General features: G+C 38.9%; 1 protein-coding gene across 2 annotated transcripts in view; it reads right to left on the bottom strand.

Annotated features, from left to right (window-relative positions):
• Positions 1-1,000: 1,000 nt before the first annotated feature.
• Positions 1,001-26,831, bottom strand: part of hhip (hedgehog interacting protein) — a 42,221-nt gene continuing 16,390 nt past the window's right edge. Inside the window, exons 5-13 of one of the 2 annotated variants that reach the window (XM_081362024.1) lie at positions 22,150-22,301; positions 21,150-21,323; positions 20,889-21,032; positions 19,695-19,816; positions 18,316-18,439; positions 17,583-17,713; positions 13,738-13,822; positions 3,950-4,098; positions 1,001-3,836 (exon numbers count right to left, since the gene is read on the bottom strand). In XM_081362024.1, coding sequence (XP_081218150.1) covers positions 3,640-3,836; positions 3,950-4,098; positions 13,738-13,822; positions 17,583-17,713; positions 18,316-18,439; positions 19,695-19,816; positions 20,889-21,032; positions 21,150-21,323; positions 22,150-22,301 — 1,278 coding nt within the window. In that variant the 3' untranslated portion in view covers positions 1,001-3,639. The remainder of the gene's footprint in view (positions 3,837-3,949; positions 4,099-13,737; positions 13,823-17,582; positions 17,714-18,315; positions 18,440-19,694; positions 19,817-20,888; positions 21,033-21,149; positions 21,324-22,149; positions 22,302-26,831) is intronic. The other variant, XM_081362025.1, reaches the window with a different exon arrangement.

Below are 26,831 nucleotides of genomic sequence, written 5' to 3'. Positions count from 1 at the left end.
CACTGATGCATGTTTGCTCTAATTTTGAGGGTGCGTTTTGATCCATAGCTTCATCAGTGAGGCTCTGAGGGACTCAGACTTCCTCAGTCATGAACACACACACACTGCAGCAGTCACATAAATATAGGAGGTAATAGAATACTCTGCTAAAACACGGGTGCGATAAAAGTAGATGTTGGTGTTTTGTTTAATAGATTAAGTATGGTGTTCCTGGAAGTTCATCAATATATATATATATATATATATATATATCAACATATACAATATAGATAAAGTATTATGTCCCTAGCTCTTGTCATTCTCTTATCTAAACCCATTATCTGCCCGATAAGTCTTTATTCTGTGTATATGATATTATAAGCGAGTTTTCCAACCATCAGAGTTTTGCAAATATTTAGTATACAGACTCGTCATGTTTATGCTGAGTGCCGGGTTACACTGTTTATGAAATATAGCCAGGCAAAGGCCCTTTGGGGAAGAGAAAGAAAACCATTCCAAATGAAAAGTAATGATTCATGCCACAGATAGTATATAAACTCAAATACACCCCTATCGGCCCTGCTCCCCCAACACAATTTTGATTGGCTCCGAACAAGGCACAGACAACTTAGTATTGCGTTACTCTAAATACATTGGGGGTGACTATGGTGACGTGGGTGGTCCTCATTCATTATTATAACGACCACTCAACCTGATTGATGTTTGGAGATGGAATTTAATAATGCTATCAACCTACACTCAACATGTACTGCTCTGTTTGTGAAGTTTCCCATAAAGCTTTGCAGAAGACAGCACTGAACAGGCATTTTTAAAGAAATTGTTTTGTTTTTGTGGGCATACCATATAACACCCTCATTTAAATAAGTTACTTTCATCTGAGCATCATAAGTATTGAAGGAGACATTTAAGTTATTGACATTCTACACTGGGAAATGTTGGCAATCTCTCAGTGCACCTTTCTGTTCACTGTACCTTGATGACAGAAGAAAATAGACATTTGGATAGTGACACAAGAAATGAGACACTTCCCAGCACTACAACTGATACCAGATGCACGTGTACACTCTGATAGCTTGTATTAACTGGGAAATATTGTCTTTTTTTATTTAGTTTAGCAGGAGAAAACAAAGAATATGCATGTGTGTAAAACTGCAGACACCCTACACATACTATCAGCTGATATAATATAGATTCATGTAGTAAAATGTTTATGATAAACCACCCATATAAGATATTCAGATCAAATCGGATTAAATTTTAGAGAGACAAAAAGTAAAGGAGTCGTTCAATAAGTTCTCAAACATGCTATACATTTTAATAAACATATTGATATTTCTGAGAAAAACCCAAGATAAACCTAGTTATTTACAATAAATGACCATATTTCTTCACATACAACATTGTAGACAACTTAAATAACTTTAAGGTGTAACTACTTAAATAATAAAAGAAACAGGGTTACTCTATTCACATGACACCTTCCCAGCAGCTCCAATGCAGGTTTCACATTAAGTGCTAAAATTATAGAGTAGATTTACAGCTTGGACTCCTTACACATACTGCAACAAAGAATGCTAAAATGCACCGAATAGAAAGTAATAAACAGGCGGGGATTGTTGTTAATTATACTTGTCTTTGGGAGAAATAAGTGATTATACTATAAACAATGAATACACCTGACTATTTTAGAGGGGGCTGCAAACCTTCAATGAGAAGAATCACATCAAAAAAGGGCTCAATGAAACATGGTTAATATTCATGACCTCACTGGTTACAAATGAGTATAAAACTGAACAGAACGTACTAGTGGTCTCATATTAGTCTAGAAGTTTTAGTCATATTAGTTATTCGGTAAATAAAACAGCTGATCTGATGAGGTAAAATGATGAAGTATAGGACAGTTTCTACTTGAGTTGTAGTGGATTTGCTAGTTCATCTACTGGATAGAGCTCAACCAACAACTTCTACTATTTTCTAAAAAAGAATCAGTTTTAGAGGGATACTATGGGGTCTTGATGACAGCATATTTAACATTCTCTTCTATTCAGTCATGAGCAGATTGACTAAAAAAATTTGGCTCTAAAATTATAGCTTGAGCCTCGTTTTAGAGAAACATCACATAGTCAGAAGGAAAGATCTATCTTTATTTTTTTTTATTTTTTGTCAAAGCACTCTTGATAGCAAGAGAACAATGTTATAGATTTAAATTAGATTTTTATGGAAGTTGTATCTTCAACAGAACTGTGGAAGTATTTGTAAGTAAAATACGTAAAATGATTTTACAGGCTTAATGCAAAACTGCTCCTCTCCCATATATTATTCCTTAAAAAAATAAACCCTCCTTTATTAAAACAATGGCAAATCTAAAAAGTACTTATCTCAGTACAGTACTATATGAAATGTACACCAGTCACCAGTCTTGTTCCCCTTATGACAAAACTGAATATGGTTTGGTGTTTCGAGAAAAAAAAGGAGAACAATAAATGAAGATTCCCATTGTGACCGTCAAATAACTTGTGTTTTTAAAGTGATACAAAAATTGTAGTATTTGCTACAAACAGATTCTGTGCTTGATATCTCACAGAAACAAGATATATGAACATTTTAAAATATGATAAGATATACAATTTGCAATGAAAGCAGCGTGCATGGTCATGAACAACTATAGGAAAATAGTATAGCTGATACTGCACCTTTAACCAGAGCAGTTACCTCTTTAGGTTAGTTTCTCTGCAAACCAGTCATCTTAATTATTAAATTAATGTAATAAAAGTGACTGTCCGAACATTCTTAAAGATTTACATTTCACTTTAGTTTCCATCTAAATGAAACATCAATGAGATACAACCAATATTCAGTTTTAACTTTGCAGGATCTTCATTGATCATTTCAGCAATTATATCAAGAAGATGGATGACATTTTAGCAGATCCGTTTTCTAAACTGCATGTAGACTGGCATCAAGTCCCATCAAAATGATTCTCCAGTTATACACAGACCTGCTGGATAAGACTAAGTCTGTTGTATGGTTTTGTGGCTGTACTGACAGCTACTTCCCCTCCCTTCTTTAAACAACCTGTGAATCCATGGCAGTGATTTTCTTTATGGTACAGTTCAGTTTGCTAGACTGTCCATTTGACTTTCCTAAATGAGCGTTTTTGACTCCCTAAAATCCCAATTTGTCCTGTAGTACACAGACTTGTTGGTGCCCATGTTGGGGTTGGACCGAACATCCGAGTCGGTCTCATGTGGGGCTTCCAGTGCTTTTTGAGTCCTCTTGCAGGGACACTTGACTTTAAAGTGGACCAGACTTTACACACCATACCAGCAGTAAAAACCGGAGAACCCTGCGTGGTACCTCCAACATGCGACCCCTTCAGCTATGCGCATTGAGGTTCCATTGGCCACCCTGTTATTGTTTTACCTGTGTATTTGTGCATATGGGTGAGAGTGCAGATGGTGTAGGGGAGCATGAAGATCAAAGGCTGTGGCTCATGAAAACGAACAGTGGTGGGAGAGGAGGATCAGGTGAGGGGCAGTTGGAGATTGGGGATGGTGTCCTGAAGGCAAACTCTGAAAGGCCTCCGTAACGTTCAGTCTGCCAACTGGTGAAGAGCGCATTATTATCCTGCCCTGCTTTTTATACAATATAACTAGTGAGGTCCAGCAGGTAAGACGTCATGTCAATGATGTGCTCCAGGATGCTGTCTTTCTCACCGTCCCCTCGTGTTCCTCGCTCTCCTTTCTCGCACTGACCGCCGGAGAATCCTTCCTTGCAGAGACACTTGTTGGGCTCCACGCAGACCCCACCGTTACGACAGGTGGGTTCGCATTTGGCTGCAAATGACAAGCAAAAGCAGAAATAAGTTGAAAAAATGTTGAAAGAGGTTGGAGGTTTATGCAACTTTGAAATCAAAGACAGAGGGAAAGTACTCTGATTGGCTCTGTACCTCGTAAGCAGAAGGGGCCCTCCCAGCCAGCACTGCAGCAGCATTTGCCAGTGGGTGTACAGTGGCCGTTCTTGCATTCGCGGGAGCAAGCGGTGCTTAGCATCTCTGGATCCTCCACCGGCCGTCTGCACTCCTTAGGGACCTGTGGCCTGCATGAGTCACAGAGCACTGATGGTCAACTAGGGGTCTCACAAAATACAGCTCACAAATTAAACACTTGCCAAACATGCAAACACATAGTATTTCATAATGCCTTCATAAAGCATAGTATTCCATAAATAAGCAAACATGTGGAAAACTTGTTTAAAGACAAATGAGCCATCCTATGATGGTACGGCATCATGCTAACTTTTGATATATGGAGTGATTTATAAGACTTTATCAAAAGTATAAAAATGCTGCAAGTACATTAACCCCTTACCAGACAGCGCCCATTTTGGCATTTACATAATATGTGATGACTGATTTAAAATTTTTAGTGTATTATTTTCAATTTTTGACAAACAGTACAGAATGTTAATATCAGCTATTTATCCAATATTGGCTATAAAATAAAAATTATTATTGGCTTATTGGTATTGTCCATAATTTTACTATTGGTGCATCCCTATACAAAGACATCCATTCACTTGAATGTTTGTCTATCTCTCAATCGCTGTGAAAAATAAATACAATTTATTTACTGTCACTTGTGGGATGCAGTTGCATGCTGATCTTTTTATATGCTGTTGTTTCACAGAAACGTTCTACAAAATAAACCATTGACAATTACTAGAAAGTAAATATTCACCATAGGTATTTAAAAACGAGTAATTGAAAAAGTTCATTTAATGTTCACAAAATGTTCATTTAGGTTTCATCTTGCTATCTGTTTATAACAGAAGTGTGAGAAAAGATGCTACTTCGGATAAACAGTTAGACAGAAAGACATAATTATTGATTTGATTAGTTTGATCATTGTGGATTCATTATTCTCACCTATATCACCTAAAATGAATGTGTGTGGAAATGTAATGCACTTTGAACAATACCAACAATCCCACAACAAAATTAAGGCTCTGCATGGCAATGTCTGGAAACAATAATGCTTTTGTGTGTAATGAATTTCAAATGTAAAACCTCAGTGTCAAAGTAAGTGGCTTGTGATGAACCTGTCCGAAGTTCGGCTCTCCAAACATTCTAATGCATCACTCAGCTAAAAACACTGCTTAATGAGCCAGGCAAATCTCTTGAAGGCTGTCTATTAGTGAGCAGCAGGGCTGTTGACATACCCAACAGGCCAGCACACACACAAACACACTGTAATTGGACTCCAGTGAAGCAGTAACTCTATGGGAAACAGGCTGGAGAGCTCTTGGTGAGTTCACATCCTGTGTATCTCACTAGAGGTGGTGTATTGGAAAGTTAGGTGGCCAAAGATTCTGTGCTTAACACTGAGGGATGTGGAAAGAATGAAAGTAGATTCACGGTATTTAAAGGTGAAGTGTGTCATTTTATCAATGTAAAAATACCAAACGCAGTTTAATGTGCAAGAGACTCAAAATCTATTGTATCAGTTAGAGCCCATCCCCTTTACTTGAGTTTTAGACCATACCCTCTGGCTTGCGGTTTAGATTTCCTTTAGTTAACAGTAAGACTAAGAGATATAGATACTTATTTATTCCCACAGCCATTTCTCTTCTAAATTTATGTAATGGAGGTGGTTATTCACGGTCAGTGTATTGTTTTTACATTTTATGTTTTTTATGCCACCAGAAGGTACCTTTAATGGTTTGGACTGAGAGCCCAGGATTGAAAGTACTTCACTCCAGTTTGATGCACATCTCATACCAAGCTACAGTACCAATGAAAGTACCAACAAACCTCATTGGTTCTTATACATTAAGCAAGTATGGTTCCATGTTGTTCTGTATTTGATGAGCTCTATGTATGTGCGCTGGTCAATTTTTATGTATGATTAAAGGCCAAAATCATATCTGTCATCATATAAAGTGATTGTATCTCTTCAGAAGGCTTGGATTAAACTGGTCAAGTCACATGGATTACTTTTACGGTGTCTTTTTGTACTTGATGCCTATTTTAACACAGTTCCATAGTCCAGCAATGACACAGATTGTTTTGTTTCCATTGTTTTAACACATTGACCTAAACCATTTTGATAAATTGTGATTGACAGTCCTATTTCTTCTGCTCCACCAAGGCAGTTGCCGCTCCTGTGCACATTTGTTTCTATGAAGCTGGCAGGGATGCTTACCTTGTCATGACAACAGTTCGCAATGAAGTGTGATATTCCAAACATTGACTGAATATGTTAATTCATTAACAACAAACGCCAACAGGTTTAACCAAACCCAACAACCGTTGGATGTTGGTGCTCGTCAGGACAGTGTGAAACAGCCTTATGAGTGTCTATGAGATAATGGGATGTTGGATCTCTGAGTTTCCCTGACAGCTTTAGTGACTGATGGCAGGAATTGGGTGGTAACAAGGGAATTCTGGCAGGATACACTGGGGGGTCTAGTGGGGGAGCAGTTCCCATGCTCCCCTCTAACGCTTTCCGCAACCAAATCAGGTCTCCCTTGTCTCTCATCAACACTTTGTTGTTGTTGTTTTTTGTGTGTGTTGTTGTGACAGGCTGTTACGTTGTTAAAAAAACAGGGAGACAGAAAAGATGAGGAAGAAAGAAATAGAAATGGATAGTGAAAAAGAAAGAGAGGGAGGGAAAGGAGAGAAAGAGGCGCTCCCTAGAGGATTGGGCTAACACTGTTAATGACGTTGGGGTCAGCGGCACTACTAAACAGTTTGTATTACTGGCAGGGTGGCCATGAAAACAACACCTGCTGCCGTGGCACTTGACAAAGACAGCTGGGTCAACAGGCACTGTGGGAATGTATCAACTCTGTGAGGCCACTTGCATAAAACACAGACTGATAAATTAAAAGAACGCCCCAGCTTATTAGTTTAAGACTGTCCTGTAGCTTGAATGGGAGGTTGAACACATCAGCTGCCCAACCACTCTTTTTGTGAATCCAGGGATTATTTGGCACAATATGCTATTCATAATACCAGTTTTCTTCCCTGTTCTGCATTTTCCACCTAGGCAGAAATCAACACCGAAGCTGAGGAAGTCAAAGTCGTGGAAGTTGTGGATTTTTTGGTTCCTCTTATGCTGATTTTAGAAGTAGTTGAATTATGTGGAATCGATTTAGATGTGTTGAACTTAAGAATACTAGACACTTATTGGTAACTAAAAGCATAATAAAAGCCACAATATTTCATAACTGAAAACGCAAGGGATGAGAGACATGTAGAGCTTGGTGAATGACTACAATTCTGTGGACATCTGCAGAGCTTTCTGAGGAATTTGAATTCTGTGTGCGACCACTCATGGGTAATGAGTCCGGTATCTCTTGAGCTTTTCTCTGAGAAGACAGTTTAATATCTCTTGGCTTAACTTGTTGGCTGTGATAGTAAGAAACGGTTGAGTTATTTGATGAAAGCAAGTGCACGGGGTAGAGGGGTGAAGAGCTCAGGAGTGTTCGAGCATGAAAAAAAAAGGCTTCATCAAGGCACTCTGTGTGACTCCTCTGTCCTTTTTGTCATCTCTCTCTTTTGTTAGCACCTCTTTGTGGATACATTGTATCAAAAAATTTACTGTGTATTGTAGCTGTAGGCCATTCAGTACCACCCGTAAGGGTCTTTGTTAAGGGGAGGAACACGGTTGTGAGCGGGAGAGATTTAGGACGGACCATGAAATAAAGGAGACTTGTCAGAGATGGGGACCAGGAGAATGTGAGCACTATTTAAAGTGTATATCTTGATACACACTTAGGTCTAAATAAATGTTTTACCTCCATATCGCTACAGAAAAGCACTTCTACGGAACCTATTCAATACATTTAGTCAACAAAATCCAAAGTCATGGAAGATACATTGTTATATTTGCTTTTGACATAACTTCCATTCTGATGCTGAATGAATAAAAGTCACTTCAGAAGTCACTCAAGTAACACTCAGCCAAATCCCTGCAACGCTCACAACTATTCTAGTGAAGAAGCAATGAGAAATGTGTTCCTGTGATGCATTCCTCAAACATTTCTTGTGGATGATCTTATACAGCTGTCAGAACAGAGTGTATATTCCAAAATAATTGCTACTAAGTTCTCACTTCTAGTATCTTACATGTGATGAACTTTGCTTGCTAAGCTAAACTGCTTATAAGAGTGCACCAAGATAACATGAGATAACATTTCAATCAGCCGTGGCTCGTCTGTATGGGCAGGTGGGGCAGAGTCCCGCCAAAATATTACTAAACTAAATAGTAACTAAATCAATAATAAATTGTAAATGTGTTCAGCACTCTGCAACAAATATTTTTTTTCTATTTAAATCATAAAGTGAGCATGATATATATATATATATATATATATATATATATATATATATATATATATATATATATATATATATATATATATATATATATATACATACACTCACCTAAAGGATTATTAGGAACACCTGTTCAATTTCACATTAATGCAATTATCTAATCAACCAATCACATGGCAGTTGCTTCAATGCATTTAGGGGTGTGGTCCTGGTCTAGACAATCTCCTGAACTCCAAACTGAATGTCAGAATGGGAAAGAAAGGTGATTTAAGCAATTTTGAGCGTGGCATGGTTGTTGGTGCCAGACGGGACGGTCTGAGTATTTCACAATCTGCTCAGTTACTGGGATTTTTACGCACAACCATTTCTAGGGTTTACAAAGAATGGTGTGAAAAGGGAAAAACATCCAGTATGCGGCAGTCCTGTGGGCGAAAATGCCTTGTTGATGCTAGAGGTCAGAGGAGAATGGGCCGACTGATTCAAGCTGATAGAAGAGCAACTTTGACTGAAATAACCACTCGTTACAACCGAGGTATGCAGCAAAGCATTTGTGAAGCCACAACACGCACAACCTTGAGGCGGATGGGCTACAACAGCAGAAGACCCCACCGGGTACCACTCATCTCCACTACAAATAGGAAAAAGAGGCTATAATTTGCACAAGCTCACCAAAATTGGACAGTTGAAGACTGGAAAAATGTTGCCTGGTCTGATGAGTCTCGATTTCTGTTGAGACATTCAGATGGTAGAGTCAGAATTTGGCGTAAACAGAATGAGAACATGGATCATGGAACATCCATCATGCCTTGTTACCACTGTGCAGGCTGGTGGTGGGGGTGTAATGGTGTGGGGGATGTTTTCTTGGCACACTTTAGGCCTCTTAGTGCCAATTTGGCATCGTTTAAATGCCACGGCCTACCTGAGCATTGTTTCTGACCATGTCCATCCCTTTATGACCACCATGTACCCATCCTCTGATGGCTACTTCCAGCAGGATAATGCACCATGTCACAAAGCCTGAATCATTTCAAATTGGTTTCTTGAACATGACAATGAGTTCACTGTACTAAAATGGCTCCCACAGTCACCAGATCTCAACCCAATAGAGCATCTTTGGGATGTGGTGGAACGGGAGCTTCATGCCCTGGATGTGCATCCCACAAATCTCCATCAACTGCAAGATGCTATCCTATCAATGTGGGCCAACATTTCTAAAGAATGCTTTCAGCACCTTGTTGAATCAATGCCACGTAGAATTAAGGCAGTTCTGAAGGCGAAAGGGGGTCAAACACAGTATTAGTATGGTGTTCCTAATAATAATCCTTTAGGTGAGTGTATATATATATATGCCTCAACTGCAGCACACTTAATTGAGAGTCATTGGGGCAGATGTGAAACTGCCCTGCTTATTTTCATGTTACCTTACGTAAAGTTCGCTCCAGACCAAGACAATATCAATCCACTTCAGCTATGTGTATATTAGTCTGCATCAAGTCAGTAAGGGTATGTTCACAATTTGCATGTTTGGTTCGGTTAAAACGAACCATGGTGCGATTGCTCTATTAGTGTGGTTCTTTTGAATAAGTGTGAACGCTACCATCCGAACCCTGGTGCACACCAAACAAGTGCAAACAAGACAAAAACAGGACATGATGTCACAAGATGCAACCCCTAAAAAGATCAGAATACTCAAGCATACCTGTTTTTTTCTCATCATAGTCGCTGTTTTGCTTTTCACAAGTTCTCAGCTGGTCAAAATACCATCATAGGCTACACACATACAACGAGTGCATTTAGCCCAGCACACAGCATTGGTTTGGATGTTTGGTAAGTTCCGTCCTGAAATATATGCCATAAAAGCCGACCAATCAGGTTGTGAACGCATCCCTATGCCGTTAAGTTCGGTATCTTTAGGTTTGGTGTTAAAAATGCCAAATGTGAACACTAAGCGGACCAAGACTAAATGTATGAACACACCCAAACATGTCTGTTTTTCCTATCTGGAGTAGCGAATCAAATGAATGAAATTAATTTAATGAACATCAAATGAATGAAATCAAATAAATTAATGATCAATGCTTTAGGTAAAATGTGCTCATGTGAATAGCCTTTATCTGCCAAAAGTGTTCTGCATGCCTTCAGCGATTAGATTATAAAACTTACAAAATGTTTATCATGAACTAGCTCTAGAATCTGCCCTACCTAAATTTACTCCAGGAGCCGCTACTGATTTCAATTAGCAAAAGACTAGTAAAAAAAAGAAAAAAAAGAAAGAAAATTGGAATAAGACTGAGGATGTGCGTCAGTTTATGTTTAATATTACCAAAAACAATTCATACATAGTTCAGTTACTGGCATCTTCTCAGTTATTGCCGCCGGCCAATAAACAATCTTACAGTCTCTCTCTTGTCCACATTTGACATCGACATGCATACATTTCAATGTGCGGTGGCCTATTTATTATTCTACATTAAAGGACTGCTAAACAAACTCGGATGCGTGCAGTCATCTCAAACACTAGACTTTCACATGATATGATATTTAACACTCTCTCTTCTACCACACAGTTGTACAACCCAAAAATGCAATGCAGCAGATCAAAATCAAAACAACGTGGCTATTTTGAAGCTCTCAACCCTAGCCAGAACGCAAAGGTTAAAGGGTACAGAAAAGATGTAAATGTAGATACTTGAAATGTAAATGCTGGACCACCCCACTTGACAGTGCTAGTCCCTCAGAATTGTTATATCACCTCTTTTATTTAGTAATTAGATCACAAAAAGTGACAAGATGTATAAAACAGTGAACCCAACACCACAGGTCTGACAGACTAAACAACTCCAATCAATGGTGGAAAGAATTGTTCTTTGGAAAAATGCAGCAATGCCAGAAAACATAAATAAAGTAAGTTTGAGGGGCCTTGTTTAGGAGACTCATGGAAACATCTGTGGTAATTAATAGCATTAGACTTGGGTGGCACTGTCGTCACCTGGGTATACAGTGCCTTGCAAAAATATTCAGCAATCCTTGTTGAATTCCTACAAGTAAATGTTCTCTACAATATTTGCATTTCATAGTTTGCATAATGATTCAATACACAAAATCTTTTATTTATTTTATACTTTATATCATTTTATTTATTTTATTTTATTTGTAATATTTTCACTTTTTGCAGGAATGACCATTTCTATTTATTTAAATGTGATACTGCCTCGTTCTTCCAGGCAGATTTGCTCCAGGTTTCAGTTGGGACTGTAAAAATGTTTGGATTGAGAATGGACTTTGAGAGGGTAGGACACTGACATTTTTGTTACTGTAATTTGTAGCGTTTTTGCAGACTGATACATATTTCTCTTTATTTTTAACAAGATACCCACTTCCTGCTGATGAAACATAGCCACCCATGATGCGTTCGCCAGCATACTTCATTGCAAGGTATAGTTTACACCAAGATGTGGCCAGTGTAAGATTTATGCCACAATTTAGGTCTTATCTGGACCAAAACTGCAACATGGCCACTACTAGGCAAAACTTCAGATGTGCAGTCTCATGGTCCCCTATACCTGTCAGTGTTACAAAGAACTCTTATCATATAATTGACTAGTGCACCTCTGTCTGGTTCTTAAAAAACTGAACTTTGTAGCTTTTTCCAAAGTGATCATTAGCCTTTCTGCTTCTTGTTTAGCGGTTTAGAGTTTAGAGGAACAACCTAGTCAGTGTCTGGGTTGCTTCCACTTCCAGATTATTGAACTGACAATCCACCTCTTAGATATTCATTTGGAAATTATTTTGTACTTTTCTCTGGAAGTTAGTTTTCTTTTCCACAGCCTTCAGTCCTCACTTAAATAAGGATGTCTATTATAAACGAGTTTTTATTCCGATTACGTTTTCTTTTAGGGTTTACAGTACATAAGACCGACTGTGATAGAATTGTGGCCTCATTAGAACCATACAATTGTGTAAATTAACAGAAGATATTATTGCAAGGTGGATCTGCAAATTATTAAAATGTGAGATTTTTCAGCTGTGAATTTCAATGCTTTGACATATGACAGACTAAATAAGCAAATTTTCCACAACAACAGAAAACAATTCAAGAATTCAAAAAAGAGATTCTGTTCACGTTTTAAATGATTTCACCTGATAATTGTGAGCAATTTATATAGTTCTAATGGTGTAAAAATGTCCAGCAAAAGGATTTTGAATGGCGTAGAAAGCACAAAAACACGTTTCATGAGCGATTGGTTTGAATTAGAGACTCAACAGATCTGCCTGTGCCTATTGTAATGTCCCCTTATTCTGGAAATGATATATCGGATCTATTAAACATGCAAACACTTTTGGCAGTTGTTATGTGGGAATTCATATGCTCATTTCTAATAGATGATATGCCTTTCATATGTACTTGGCGTGGTGAGAACATATTTTCAAGATCTATCATAAAAGTGGCTTTTAGTGGTGTATAACACACGGGGTAAATTATGGCATATTAAAAAAAGCCCATGAGCATACAGAAATGATTAAATCCTTTAACTGACTCCATTCACATGCGTTGAATCTCTTGCCGTGAACCCCTGCACATGAACGTAAATTGGGTACATTTTGCTCGTCTGCAGATTCGCCAAAATTTGGACATAATGGTGTTCTCAAGGAAAACATTCTCTCTGTTGAAGACAGGTGTGTAAGTCCTGTCAAAGCAAGGAAAACACCCAACCGACCACACAGGCTCGCTAGTTAACCAGCGCTGTCCGAGCCAACTTGACTGTGTTGGTGTTAGAAACACGTTACACTAACATTTGGAAATGGTATGCTTACTCTCCAATTATGGCTGAGGTTTGTGTTGGCCAAGACTGGCAGTTGTGTGATGATTTGTTTAAGGGAAGCTAGACTCCTTGTGCGTGTGTGTGAGCGAAAACAAGTAATGCTTTAATGGGATAGTTCACCCAAAAATTAACATTCTGTCATTATTAACTCACCCTTATGTCGTTTCAAACCTGTATTTCTTTCTTCTGTGGAAGTCAAAAGAAAGCTATTTTGTAAAATGTCTTTTTGTCCACACAATGAAAGGAAATGCAGTTCAATGTTGTTTCGGACCCCATTGACTTTCATTGCATGAACAAAACCAGTTTTAACATTCTTTAAAATGACCTTCATTCTCTTGGCATGAACTAACTACGCAGATGTGCAAAGAATAGCATGTAAGAAGAATGCCAGCGGATGTTTTGTAAAGCGGAATAAAAATGGAATTAATTATGCGAGTTTCAATATTAGCATTGCTTAGCAGTAACATCACATATTTTTTACACGCGAGCAATGAAAACGGAAAAACAGAGAGGCTGATGCATAAACTCTATTGTATACAATATGTTGCTCTGTGTATTCAAAGCTCAACGCACCTTTTGGGGTCCACCAACTTGTAGAGTTTTCCGCTGTGCGACTGTATCACCGTGCTTTTGCTGGAGGCAAGGATGTAGACCTCACCTACAGAGGAAAGAAAACATTTAGGTCTTTGAGGGATCGCATTTGTCTTCTCTCACCTTCCTTCCTTCCTACTCGGTGCACTTGACACTGGTGTATGAGAGGGTTTTGAGAGGGGCTCATTAAATCCTCATGCAAGTAATTTAATGAGGAGCAAGCTTGCAGCACTGTGCACAGATTGTAAACATGTGTCAGGAGACTGCCATGTGGGTCTCCAGTACAGCCTTCCACTGAATCCCTCTTACAAATCAGCAACAAATGCTATCTCTCCCTCACAGAGGCCCACTCTTGGCAAAGCATGAGATTTATTCTCTGTCACACTTGACCTGGTGTTTGGATTCGAGAGTTTATGTTCCCTGTGATGCACTGAGCTGTGGGGATATTACATGGTGGCAGAGAGTACAGCCTAGCAGCAGCGAGTGGGCATAACTTTGCTTTCGCAATGCACTGTCAGAGGGGCTGGCGTCAAGTTCACATAAATGAACCCCTTTACCATTCTAGTGCCAAAAATCAGTTGTTACCAATGTTAAATGTGCACGTAAGGAAAGGCAGCAGATTGTGCATATAAACCCTATATGCTGACAGATTACGCTGACCTTTGATTTCCAATCATACTGTCTGTCAGCAGCAAAAAAAGAGGAAGTAATCTGTCAGGAAACTAAAGGAGTACTGTGTCATACCAGAATGTTGCTTTGAGGAAAGATATTTGAAAGTGGGAGGTAGGACAAGGGATTGGTTTTCTTTCTGTTCTGTATCATTCAGATGATTCTTGGATTCCAGCAGCATTTTTTTTTTCTCCTTCCTGTGACTACGGTGTAACCTAGTGATGTATGTCTCGAGACCGGTCTTGGTCTCGAGACCACTTTTACGTGGTCTTGGTCTTGTCACGGCCTTGACGGTCTTTGGTCTTGGTCTTGTCTTGGTCTCGGACCTCTCGATCTTGTCTAGGTCTCGCTGTCTCAGACCGACATAGTGGTCGGGGGATTTAGCAATACAATACTACAATATCCACGATGACGCAACGTTCGGTAATGCAACATTATTATCCGCAACAGAACGGATTGAAGCGCGTGTCCGAGTGAAGACAGTGCGGCGTGTGCGCGAGGCGCAAGCCACACGAGAAAACACTTTATCCGCGCCACTGATCGCAGCGTCAACGAGCACTTTGATCACTTGGTTTAAAAAACACATAGGGTTTTAACTTCATTCAGGAGATTTTGGGTAACTGCAAAACTGACAGATGACTTTGAGCGCACCGCCATCGGTGTGTGTGTGTAACCATAGCGACAAAACGACAAAACTTTCGGATCCTGCACTTAAGCCTATAATTTCGTTTTTAAACATTTTATTATGTATTTAAAAGTTGCAGAATGGATTCATTTGGAGACTCCGAAATCGGCAGATATAGGCAGGCATTTGCTTAGATGAATTTGTGTCTTTGATATCTGTGTGTGTGTGTGTGTGTGTGTGTGTGTGTGTGTGTCTTGTTTGATTACAGTATTGTATTTAAGATGTTGTTAGACTAAATAAATGGTCTTTTAAATATCATCTGCATATCTCCGTTGTGTTGACTAAACATTAGGCCTAATCCAAGTTTATAATTGTGTATCTTTAATTTGATGTTACGATTTCATCTGCACATTAAGTATAATTTCAATTGGTTACATATTTCTCATTCTTTAGACAGTTGTTGGAGGAGCAAGATGGTGTTGGAGGTGTTTGATGTTTTGTCAGATGAACCAGTCAGTACCAGTCATGTCAGTCCTCAACAGTACACAAAAGTTAAGGGAGTCTCAATCCTCTAATAGTGCAGTAACAGCCGTTATGCAATTGCTACACATCTCACCCAGTCTGCAAAAACATTTACAGTGAGCTCACAGTCACACACATGACATGGTCTGTCTCTGTATTGTTCTGCCTGTGTAGTTGAAGTAATACCGTCTAATATGTATTGAATGTAAACTGCGGCTGAACCCTAGTATGCTGCTGTTCTGGAATTCATACAAGTTATTGCATAGCTTCAACACTAGTCTGTTTTTTTTCCCTCCGGTCTCGACTTGGTCTTGGTCTTGACTTGGTCTGTCTTGGTCTTGGTCTTGGTCTTGTCTTGGTCTCGATACCCTCTGGTCTTGGTAGTGTCTTGGTCTCGGTTTAGGCGGTCTTGACTACAAGTCTAGTATACACATTTTAATATAAAACGATCACTTCATTTGGCCGTGTCTAAATTAAACAAATCCTTTGTTTGCTTTTTTTTTTTTTTTTGCATTAGTTCTTTTGAAAAATGTCTGTATTTACACTACTGTTCAAAAGTTTTCTTGTGAGGTCATTAAGATTTTTTTAAAATACAGTAAAAACACTGATATTGTAGAATTTAAAATAACTGTTGTCTATTTTAATGTTTTAAAATGTAATGTATTCCTGTCATGGCAAAGCATCATTGTCAGCAGTCATTACTTATTATCATAGCAAAAAAACAGTTAATATTTAATATTTTTGTGGAAACCATTTTTTTTATGAATTCTTTGAAGAATAGAACGTTTAAAAGAAGAGCACTTATTTGAAATATATATTTTTTATAACTATGTAAAATACTTTACTGTTGTGAAAAATTTAATGTATCCTTGTTGAATAAGGAAAACAAAAATCTTACTAACTTTTGAAGTCCCCAAACTTTTGAACAGTAACATTAATACTTTGTAGGGCTGGGTGATACATGATATATCGTTACAAATTTATGTCGATAATGATAATAAGATCTGGACATTTTTACTCTATGTGGATTAATCTAACAGCCAATCACACAACATAAATACATTTGAAAACAACCAGTCAGTGCATGTTGTTTATAAGGGATTTCTTCGTGTCTATGTGTGAATAAACGGTGTGGTTTCGTCTGATACACAAACTCACACACATGTGACGATCAGTGTTTTCAGCATCTGCCGTCTCAATATATGAGGACATGAACACATGAGCTGCTTTGAGAGTCACTTCACAAGCTTTCCACCGTTCAAAAAATACCTTCAAATGCACTACAACTAAAATATCTTCATGACAAACCGAAAATAAACCCAAAATAAAGGTTTGAAATTATGACTGAAATATATCACTACTCTATACTAAAATATACTTCTCAAAGTAATACTAATAATATTATTTCTAAGGAATATCATACAACCAGGATATTTTTTCATCCATGTTTTAAATTTCTGTTCTGGTGCGTAGCATCTTCTTTGACAAAAAATAAAAATGCAATGTTTTGTTGTAAATTAACTGTTATATTTTCGTTTGATTACATTTTAAAAGCTTGATTAAATTGTTAAAGTTTATATAAATTTGTATTAAATCATAAAGCACAGATTCCATAAAAATAAAATGGACAACACAGAATTTTGGGAAAATTAAAATGGATTTCATGGGGCCGTTCAATACCCGTTCTTGTCTTAGGACAACTTTGATGAACTTTTTTGATCCACTTCAAATGTTGACTACTGTATTATGTGGAGTTTAATTGTGAACAAACAAGTTTACATGTTTACATTCATTCTCAAGGTCTAACAAATATGTGGAAAGTATATCCTTCCCCCTTTAATAATCGATAACGTATGATATGGTCTCGTTGGCCATATCGCCCAGCCCTAATACTCTGCATTAAATGGTTTTTAAAGAAACCTTGACAGAACCATGAAAAAAGGTTACGACAGAAGCACACAAAATTTGCGGTGAAATGAACACACATAAAGCTTATTGAGAGCTCACTGACCTAATTCATCTTCGCCAAACCCCAGGATGTGGCCTACCAGCGAGGAACCACAGGAACTGCTAGTACCAAGACAAAGAGGCTTCTCTTGCCACGATCTGTCTTCTGAAGGCCTCTGGAGAATTCTGAAGTTCCTGAAACAATCATACAGTCAGGGGTTTAAATCATAAATACTCCAATACTCTTTGCTGTCTATCATTTATGATGCCCCAGACTTGAGTGAACATCTTGGTTGTTACAAAACATTAAGAATTATTTACTGCTTTGGACTTTCAAGGAACAATTTCTTTTCTACAGTTTATCTCTCACTGTTGACAAAAACGGAAGGCTGATAGTGAAGGAGGATGAATTACAAATCAGTGCAAAGTGTGAAAAACATATACCGGTGGCCAATTGACCTAGCAGGAAACCTGCTCTCAATTTACCCTGAAAAAACTCTTTTTCCTCATTGGGGTATGTGGCAAGTCAGTGTGTGTGTTGGCACAGTCAAAAACACATGAAAGATGGCAGTTTCCTTTCGCAGTTGAATGATTACCACAAAACCCTATCAATGAGGAATATGAAAATGGGAGCTCAATATGTTTTATTTCTTTTTTTTGGAAACATAACCATTTTGTAGTCTCTGACTGTGTTTATATAAATTAAAGATACATACCAAGTTGTACTAGGAGTGCACAGAAAGTAGTTTAGCATAATTAATAATTATAATATCACATCCTATAATAATTGAACATACCCATTTTTGTCTCCAAATACATAACTTCCATAAAGTCTTCTTGACTGACATCCCCTGTAAATGAATCCACCAACTGGGGTGGCACCTCCGTTTGACCCCACGTCATATATAGATGGTTCATTTTCTGTGGGCAGACATACCAACAACTCACTATTAATGAAAAAAAGCAAAACCAAGCAACAAGTCGACATGGGTTTTATGGGTTATTTGAGTTAAAAGAAATGAACCCTAATCATCTGTATTGTTTAGATAACTCAATTTTACACATTTAACAAACTAAATGTCTTCAATCACCACCCTACATATGTTGCAAAGTTGATTTATTACCATAATAACAGTTTCCTTTGTTTGTGTAAGGGATATCCATGTTTACCACAATCTGTCAAGAGACCATTAGCACTTCACACAGGGTGGTTTTAATTAGCTATTCCCCAGACGGTTATAAAAACACTATGTAAACTTGATATGGAGGGCTGTGTTCATTTCACTAAATGTCCTTATTAACATTTAGTTTGAGCACTGTTAAGTTCACATTATAGCTCAAATAGATTAGGGAATGGACGCGAGAGGAACGGAGAATGGGTGAGGTAATCCTACAATTACTATTGAGTGTTTGCGTATATTTGTGTAAATTTGTATGGCTACAAAGATTACAGCAGCTTAGGGAATGGCGAGTATTATAATGTTACAGTCAGAGCCCAGTAAAACAACAAAATGTGATTTAATGAAGTAAGTCATTCACCGTGGTGATGGTTTAACATCGTAAAGGGCCTGGTGTTTGGGGTAATTTGGCACACTTGTGAGACAATCTTTTTGGGGTTTAAATGCATTGGTTGGGAGAGAGCCATATTTGTTTGCTGCCAATGTGTAAGGAGTACAAGAAAGCCAATCCATTACTTTGGCCATAGGAAATTTGGCCATATATAACTGCTATGTTGGTCATTCTATGTTACAACAATGCACTAAATGACCATATAAACACCTTTTGACAGTGATAAATTATATTGTATACATGTATAATTATATATAAAATATATGTCCTTGCATGCTCCCAGGAATGAAAATGATTTTTATATTTAAAGTGTGGTCTCATGTTGTGAAACAATAGTATTGCAATGGTATTTTCGAATAACGCATTTATCGGTTTCTACGGAAAGTCTTAAATCATTTTTTTGGAGTGTTCCCGCATTCCATGTTCTCAGCATAAAAACTTAACATAATTTTATAACCAGTACATGGACTGATTATTTAATGCTTTCTGAAACACAATACAGAAACTTCTTGAGTGGTTGCCTGGTTGCTTTGCTTGTTGAAAAGCCTTTCTGTTTGTACAGTAATTCATCATGTTTTCAGAAATCAGCCACTTCTAACAGGCATACCATAGTCTTTCCCTTTGATGACCTGTAGAATCCTGCCTGTTGTCGTATTTTTGCCAACAGTATCTGTGCACAGAATCAGCAGACTCCCATTGGTGTCCATGCGGAGCTTATCCACTGCACACCTAAAACACAAATTATTATTTGTAAATTCATTTTTCAAGACAGCGGCAATGTAAACAACACAGATATTTTTGTTTATATTACCATTCATTTAATTATACAATATATAATTCTAATTCATAGGTTTGCCAAGGTCTCTTAAAGGAGAACTCCGGTCAATTTTAGTGCTGTCAATTTGAGTGCTGTCAATACAGAGAACAACGACAAAAATCGGTGTTGCCTACACCGTGTTATCCTCTTTTTAAAATTTGTCGAGTTCACGCGCGTGATAAACCTATGCACGTGAACTCGACAATCGATTACTGTGGACTTCGACCGAAAACAGGATGTAAACACAGGTATTTGCGCTGGCTTAAATAACATCATTTTTATTCATATCTTTCACATCTACTGCAGTCAGATTCACTCGTGTTCACTCTGAAGGAATCACTCACATTGGCTGTGCACTTGTAATGACACATCAAGGATGTTAAGAGGTTAAAAGCAGGTTTAAAACTTGCCCCATTGAAGTCAACAGGGTGCTAATTTTAAAAAGAGGTTAACACGGTGTAGGCAACACCGATTTTTGTCGTTGTTCTCTGTATTGACAGCACTCCAAATTTACCAAAAAATGAGCTCAATGTTAAAATTGACCGGAGTTCTCCTTTAATTCCAGAAAAATCTTAAATCTATGGCACACAATTACATTCTAGAGAACTGTGTGCTTCCAACTTTGTGGTTACAGTTTGGGTGGGCCCTTTTCCAAAGCGAGGTCCATAAAGAAATCATTTACAGCGTCTGTTGTCGTCTGTGCCAGTACAAAGCCCAGACCTGAACCCCAATGAACTGGAAGCCAGACCAGTTTCTGAGCTCACTGATGTTCAAGTCTGAATGGGTGCAAATTCTTACATCCATTTTACAACATATAATGGAAAGACTTCATAGAGCAGCTGTTAGGAAGGACAGACTCCCAAATTATCAGTGGTTTTTAAATTAAATGCCTGACAATTGTTTGAATGTCCCCTTACATTTGGCTATAAATTGTTTGGGTTTTTTTTTTTTAGAAAAGAAAGTCAGTGAAATATTTGACCTTACCTTCCTGGGTCATGCAGTCCATGGGAAAAGATTTCAGGGGGCTGATTTGTGCTGTTAAAATAGGGGTTGTTTCTGGGTATAGAGTAGGGCGGACTACAACTTTCTGTGTCCACATCCACTCGAAGGACAGATCCTGTGAAATCACTATGGCAGAAAAACACTCCATTGGACAAAAAAAAATACTGAAATCACTATTTAGCCTCATAGCTTGACTCCTTAATAGAGCCTGATTTATCAAAGTTACTGCATTCAACACTGTACCTTAGACCATCCATCTCCTCCATATCATCCAAAGTGATCATTCCATCACCTAAAAATATGTGCAGAAGCCCATCAGGCCCAAAGAGGAGCTGACCTCCCAGATGCTTTCGGTGGAGCTCAGCTACTTCCATTAACACTCGAGTAGTCCTCGTGTCCACCTGGTTTGGATTTTTCCTAAAACCAAATATTAAAATAAAACATTTAAACACAAAACTACATCCATCCAATATATGGAAAATACATTTTCCAAACCGCTTGTCCTATATAGGGTCGCAAGTATGCTGAAGCCTATCTAAGTGTACCAGGCCATAGAAAACTAAATACATTTAAATACAAAAATAAATTAATATTTTTTTTTTCATCTGTAAAATAAATTGTAAGATATACAAATATATTTTAATATATTTAATAGTTAAAAAAATTGCACCTAAAAAAGCACAGAAAAAGATAAGTCAACAAACTTGCCTAAGCCTGATTATAACCCCCAACCAGATGACACTGGCAAGCTTGACATCTGAAAGGCTAATTTACAATGTGATTAAAACAAAATGTATACTTCAGCATGTTTTGTTAAGGCTGGGTGTTTTGCATTGCAGCTGGGGAGCTAAAAACAATCAGAATGGATGTCAGCTATCGTGATAATTATATGTTGTGATTACATTTCTCTATAAACCATTCATCACTGTCAGTGAAAGCATTTCACGAGGAGCTTGGCTTCTCAAGACGGATCCAAAACCAGATGGAAAACAAACACTACGCATGCACGTCCATGTGTAAAGTGTTTGATCCAAGGCCCTCACCACATAATGACATTGGGGGGACCAAATGTGTGGGTAAAGCATGGTTTTGTCATGCCCCTTTTTTAAGACAATAATATTATGTTGTTGTTGGTTTTGTAAATCAAGAAAATATCTGAATATGAAGGAGGATACGTCCTATGATGGCTACGACTGGTTAGTTGTCCCTGTTCTTGGTCAAGCTGTGACTGGTTTCCCATTACCTGGACACCGTGTACTCGACTACACGAAGAATGTGGTCGTGTGGTCCGATAGCCCAACGCTCCTGGTTGGTCGTGTAGGAGACGTAGAACTTTCCATTTTTCTTATAATTGGGGTGGAATGCAAGGCTTAGCAAGCCCCTTTCATCTCCTCCCTGCAAGTCAGATGGGGTACACAAAGAATCCAGAAGTTAATTATGTCCCTTTTTTAGATTGGGCTGGGCTGCAAAATGCTTAAGCAGTGCCTCCCCAAGTCCCCCTCTCTCTCTCTCCTTTTCCTCCGTTTTTCTCCATCTCAGTCTTTCTCCATATGGGGGCCAGTTACCCCATGCCCTCTTGCCCCCTTGCTTTTTTTTTACCTCCCCTCTCCTTGACTACTGCATTACAAATGATAAAACATTTGACTTCATGCAAACCCCCTCCACACCCACCCTTTCACCAACCCGGTCTTGGTTATAGACGCTTGTATTTGGGGCCAGGCTCCTCTGGGATGCCTAGGCCCTCCTTGCGGCCTCCATTGTGCAAGTGATTTGTGTGTGTAATCTTAGGGGGATATCCGTGAATGCAGTGCTGAGTGGCTGAAACAATTCATTAGCTCACTCGCAGTTCATAGAGAGCACAAAAGTCCAGGATTCCTTTAGCCCCCCCCCCTCCCCTCTGTCTCTTTTTTATTTTTAAACCCGTGCAACATTTGAGAGAAGCAAGAAAAAGAATGGACAGAGAAAAAAAAAAAAAAAAACTCCCACTGTCTTGGCAACAAGTTGGAAAACATTGAATTTGCTTGTGTAATAGGTAAAACCTCTCATTCCGCAGGCAACTACATAAGTTGTCACTACTCTGGTGGTCCACTCATCATAGCCTGTTGTAATAAGCAGCTATGTCACGTTAGTTCCTGGGGAAAGTAATAATGTTGGACTTTCCGCCCTTTCATCTTCCCAACTTTGTTTTCTTTCTGGTAACACAATTGAAATGAATGAACGGATTGCTAAGCATATGCCTCATGAATGAATGAACGAAACAATGAATGAACAAACGGGTTTGAGGAGAATCCCTGAAAAAATTATTGTGATTTAATGCTTTGGGATAAGACATAACGGCAGTTTAATTACAACACATACAATAACAAATCAGTGATATTGGCTGTCAAATAAGTAAACAAACAGAGTTTTCATGAAATTAGCTATCTGTGCCACCTCTGCGGCATTCCTTTCTCATTTCTCACAGGAATTTAGCAAAAAGAGGTCTTCTGTGGATTGCTGAAGTTAGCGGTGTGGTTCAGCACACGGTGCACGCCAAAACATACAGATCATAAATTGGTCAGAGCAGCTCTGTTGGGCTGTGCTGAAGTAATCCAATTCGGATAGGCTTCAAGTGCTAGCGCTTCATCTCTGGAATGCTCCAGAGGAGTTCGAATTGGATCTGTAGGGACACGAATAATAACACTCAGGAGGCCTCTTTAGTTGACCACAAAGTGAAAACACGAGCAAAACTTTGTGGTGCCCATTAAATGTCTGTTCTACATTAGTCAAACACAAAATGAGGTTGGGTTGAGTTAACAGCAGGTTGATATCATTTATCCGTTCTCTGCATTTTCAAATGAAACATTCTTCCTTTCCCCGAAACTCCCTCCCAACATGTTGGACTCCTGATGCACTGACCTGAATCCCAAAACAAACACAGAGGGAGCAGGTCAAGTTAAGAATTCCAGAGAGTCGTATGATCTCAGGCCAGGGACCACCAAAGAACAACTGTAAATTAGCTGAAATATTAGCTTTTTGCTAATGATCGTTCCTTCAACAAGTAGGCACAAAAAATCTTTACTTTTCCAGGCCCATTCCTCTGGGTGCTACCAAAAACTTAATTAAGAGAAGACAAACTTCATGATAGCCTCCCTCCATCCATCATAGCAGATGTAGGGCTATGTGTACAAGCCTCAGCTTAGTTGCAAAGCTAGTACATATTGTTCCACTGTAGCAGCCACAAGAACGTTAGTTAGACACTTAATTAGGGTAACCTTGCAGCATGCTGATGTCGATAGGAACACTTCAGCTTTAAAATGTGGCTTCAAAAGAGGTCCTACGCTATGTTATTGTACGCATTCTGTGCACTGCCTGTTGCTTTGACAGTCCGAAGATTAGGTTGTAACAGCTTCTCAGCAAGAATGCTAGTGAGGGGTCAGATGAATTTGCAGACAGGAACAGAGCGCTATCGCCTCCCTCCAGGCCCCCCACCCAACCCATCGGCAGCTGCTTGCCTTTCAGAACTTGATGCATGGCCTGGCTTGCACATTGTTTCTGAGCACCTTTTGATCCTTATTGGCTCAGGCAATCCTACATAAAGAGGCATTCCACCCGAGCTGATTGGAGAAAAACAATGTGTGCCTACCTCAAAGGCAATCTGAAATGCTCACACTAATTCAGAGCTCCATTTAGTTCAACACAATGAATCCCAAGACCCAAGTCAAATCCCCCTCCTCCACCTGTTAACACACATTAATCCTGTGGCAGCACTGGAGTTCTGGGTGAGGATCGCTCATTTTCAAGCAGTGAAAAGAGCAGATCGAATCGTAGGATAACATTCACTCAATACAGAGGCAGCTCTCTGGAGCAATCCACAAATCTTCTGAATGGCTCTATCACAGGTGCTCATCCTGTCTCGGGGGTCCTCGCAAAGTCTAAACCTCGGCCAGGAACTCAGAGGAAGCTATGCGAGATGACAGCAAAGCAGTGGCTGTTTCTCAAAGAGAACTGTTAAAAGAGTCAAAGGACGAGAGAGGAAAAGGTCCATTTGTCAAAGCTAGGATACTTATTTTTTGACAGAGTCAAGAGCCCTCCTGCTTGTCTAGCTGAAAGAGCTCAACAGCTGTGCGTGTCAAGTGACAGAGTGCACAACATGCTGTGATCTATTTGCTTCGGCAAGAAATTTTTTTTTTACAGCTGGACCCCTTGAGTTAGTTGATACACCACAATGGAACTGCACTCACATTGCGTGCAGATGTCTTATTCACTACATCTAGCAAGGACAACAACAAAGCAGTACCATACTTGTGTACCTATCACATCAACATGGACTGAATCAGGGCTCTTTCACACAAATAGTTAAGAAGATAAACACTTTATGGCACTGAAATCGTACACTTCAGGATTTTGCTTGTCACTGTATGACTATTTTTCAGCATCTGGAATCCCGTAACGTGTTCGCAAGACATCTCAAATAAGTTAACTGGTAGTTAACTATTTAAGAGCCCAATAATAGCACTCTTACTTTGCTTAAACTAGTACATGGTAGTCAGGCTGGTGCGGGATTGCACTTTAAAGACTAGCCCCAGATGTGAGAGCGTAATAAAGTAGTTTGAAATAAATCAAGCTGCACCACAATCCTATGGCATGCTTCCACAGCAGCCAGTGCAATCCACCTTGCGATATCTATGATATCTATGACAGAAACAAAATGGCAAAGATGTCTCCGCCTGGTCAATAAGCGATTTCATTTTTGACTCTTTTATTGGAAGATCAGAATTTGGGTCCGTGACAGATAAGAGTGTCTATGATAAAGACATATATAACAATAAAACATAATGTCAAACTAAAAGGCTTTTAACAACCTTGACATTTTTATTTTTTTTACTTTATGCCCCCAAAAGATATCAACAATAAATTTTAATCCAGAAATGAAAATCATGTCAGTACATGGAGGAGAGGGTGCGTTTGCTTTTCAGTACAAAACTTCTAGCTGTAATCCGAGAAGCGCAAATCGCACAGAATATTTGAAAATGTCACACAGTGTGTGTGCGTGTGTGAGTGAGTGAGTGAGTGAAGATATATGGTTTCATCAGAGAACACCCACAGTGCTCTGGGAGACTCCCTCAAGTAGACAGAGCATTGTTTTCAAGCAGTTTGGCTTAATTGGCAGTGAGGGGATTGGGCTTGAAGGAAATACAGAACATTAGAATCAAAGTCATGATAAAACACTATCATTCCCCTTCATGCCCAAGTTGGGTCCCAGCGGGTCTCGAGGCCTTCCACAGGCACAAAGGGCACATGTCCTGTTGATGCTCCAAGTAAACATGGCTTACTCAGAATGACTTGGACAAACTTGACAGAATAGCACTCTTGGGGAACGCTGGGGCTTGAGCTTACTCTAATTGTCATAATGATTGCTTTATCCACAGCCAATTATGTTTAATGATGACAAGGCACATTTGGGGTCTTTCCTGTGGGGCTGTTGCATGTTGACTCCATAATTGCTCCTTCTCCCTTTATACAGTAAGTGAAGCAACAGGAGGTATGCAATATACATAAACTTCCTGTCAAAAAGCAGTCATCTTCCTACATCTCTGGACACTTCCTAAATGAAATGTTCTCGAATTACAGAATGCCTCAGTTCTTGTGGGGGCAGATAAACATCTGTTGTGACACACGCCATAACTACTGCTGACAGACATGCATGTAAGCGAATGCTACAGCTGGCAACATTTCAGCCTTTCTCACTGATCCTCAACAACAAAACACAAGGTTTCCTCTGCTGGCAGTCAAGTTGACAGCAAGCAAACCACACACATAGAAGCCCACATACAGAATGCATTTGTATAATAATATAATTGTAGTGCCAACACTATTTTTGGCTTCAATATCACCCTCTATTCAGGTTTTGATTTGTGGTGGGAGGAGAGGAAAAATGGAAAT

The sequence above is a fragment of the Scardinius erythrophthalmus genome (genome assembly GCF_964197995.2).
Source record: "Scardinius erythrophthalmus genome assembly, chromosome: 3".
Taxonomy (NCBI): Eukaryota; Metazoa; Chordata; class Actinopteri; order Cypriniformes; family Leuciscidae; genus Scardinius; species Scardinius erythrophthalmus.
The sequence above is the reverse complement of the archived record's forward strand: the minus strand, read 5'-3'. Positions and strand labels throughout refer to the sequence as shown.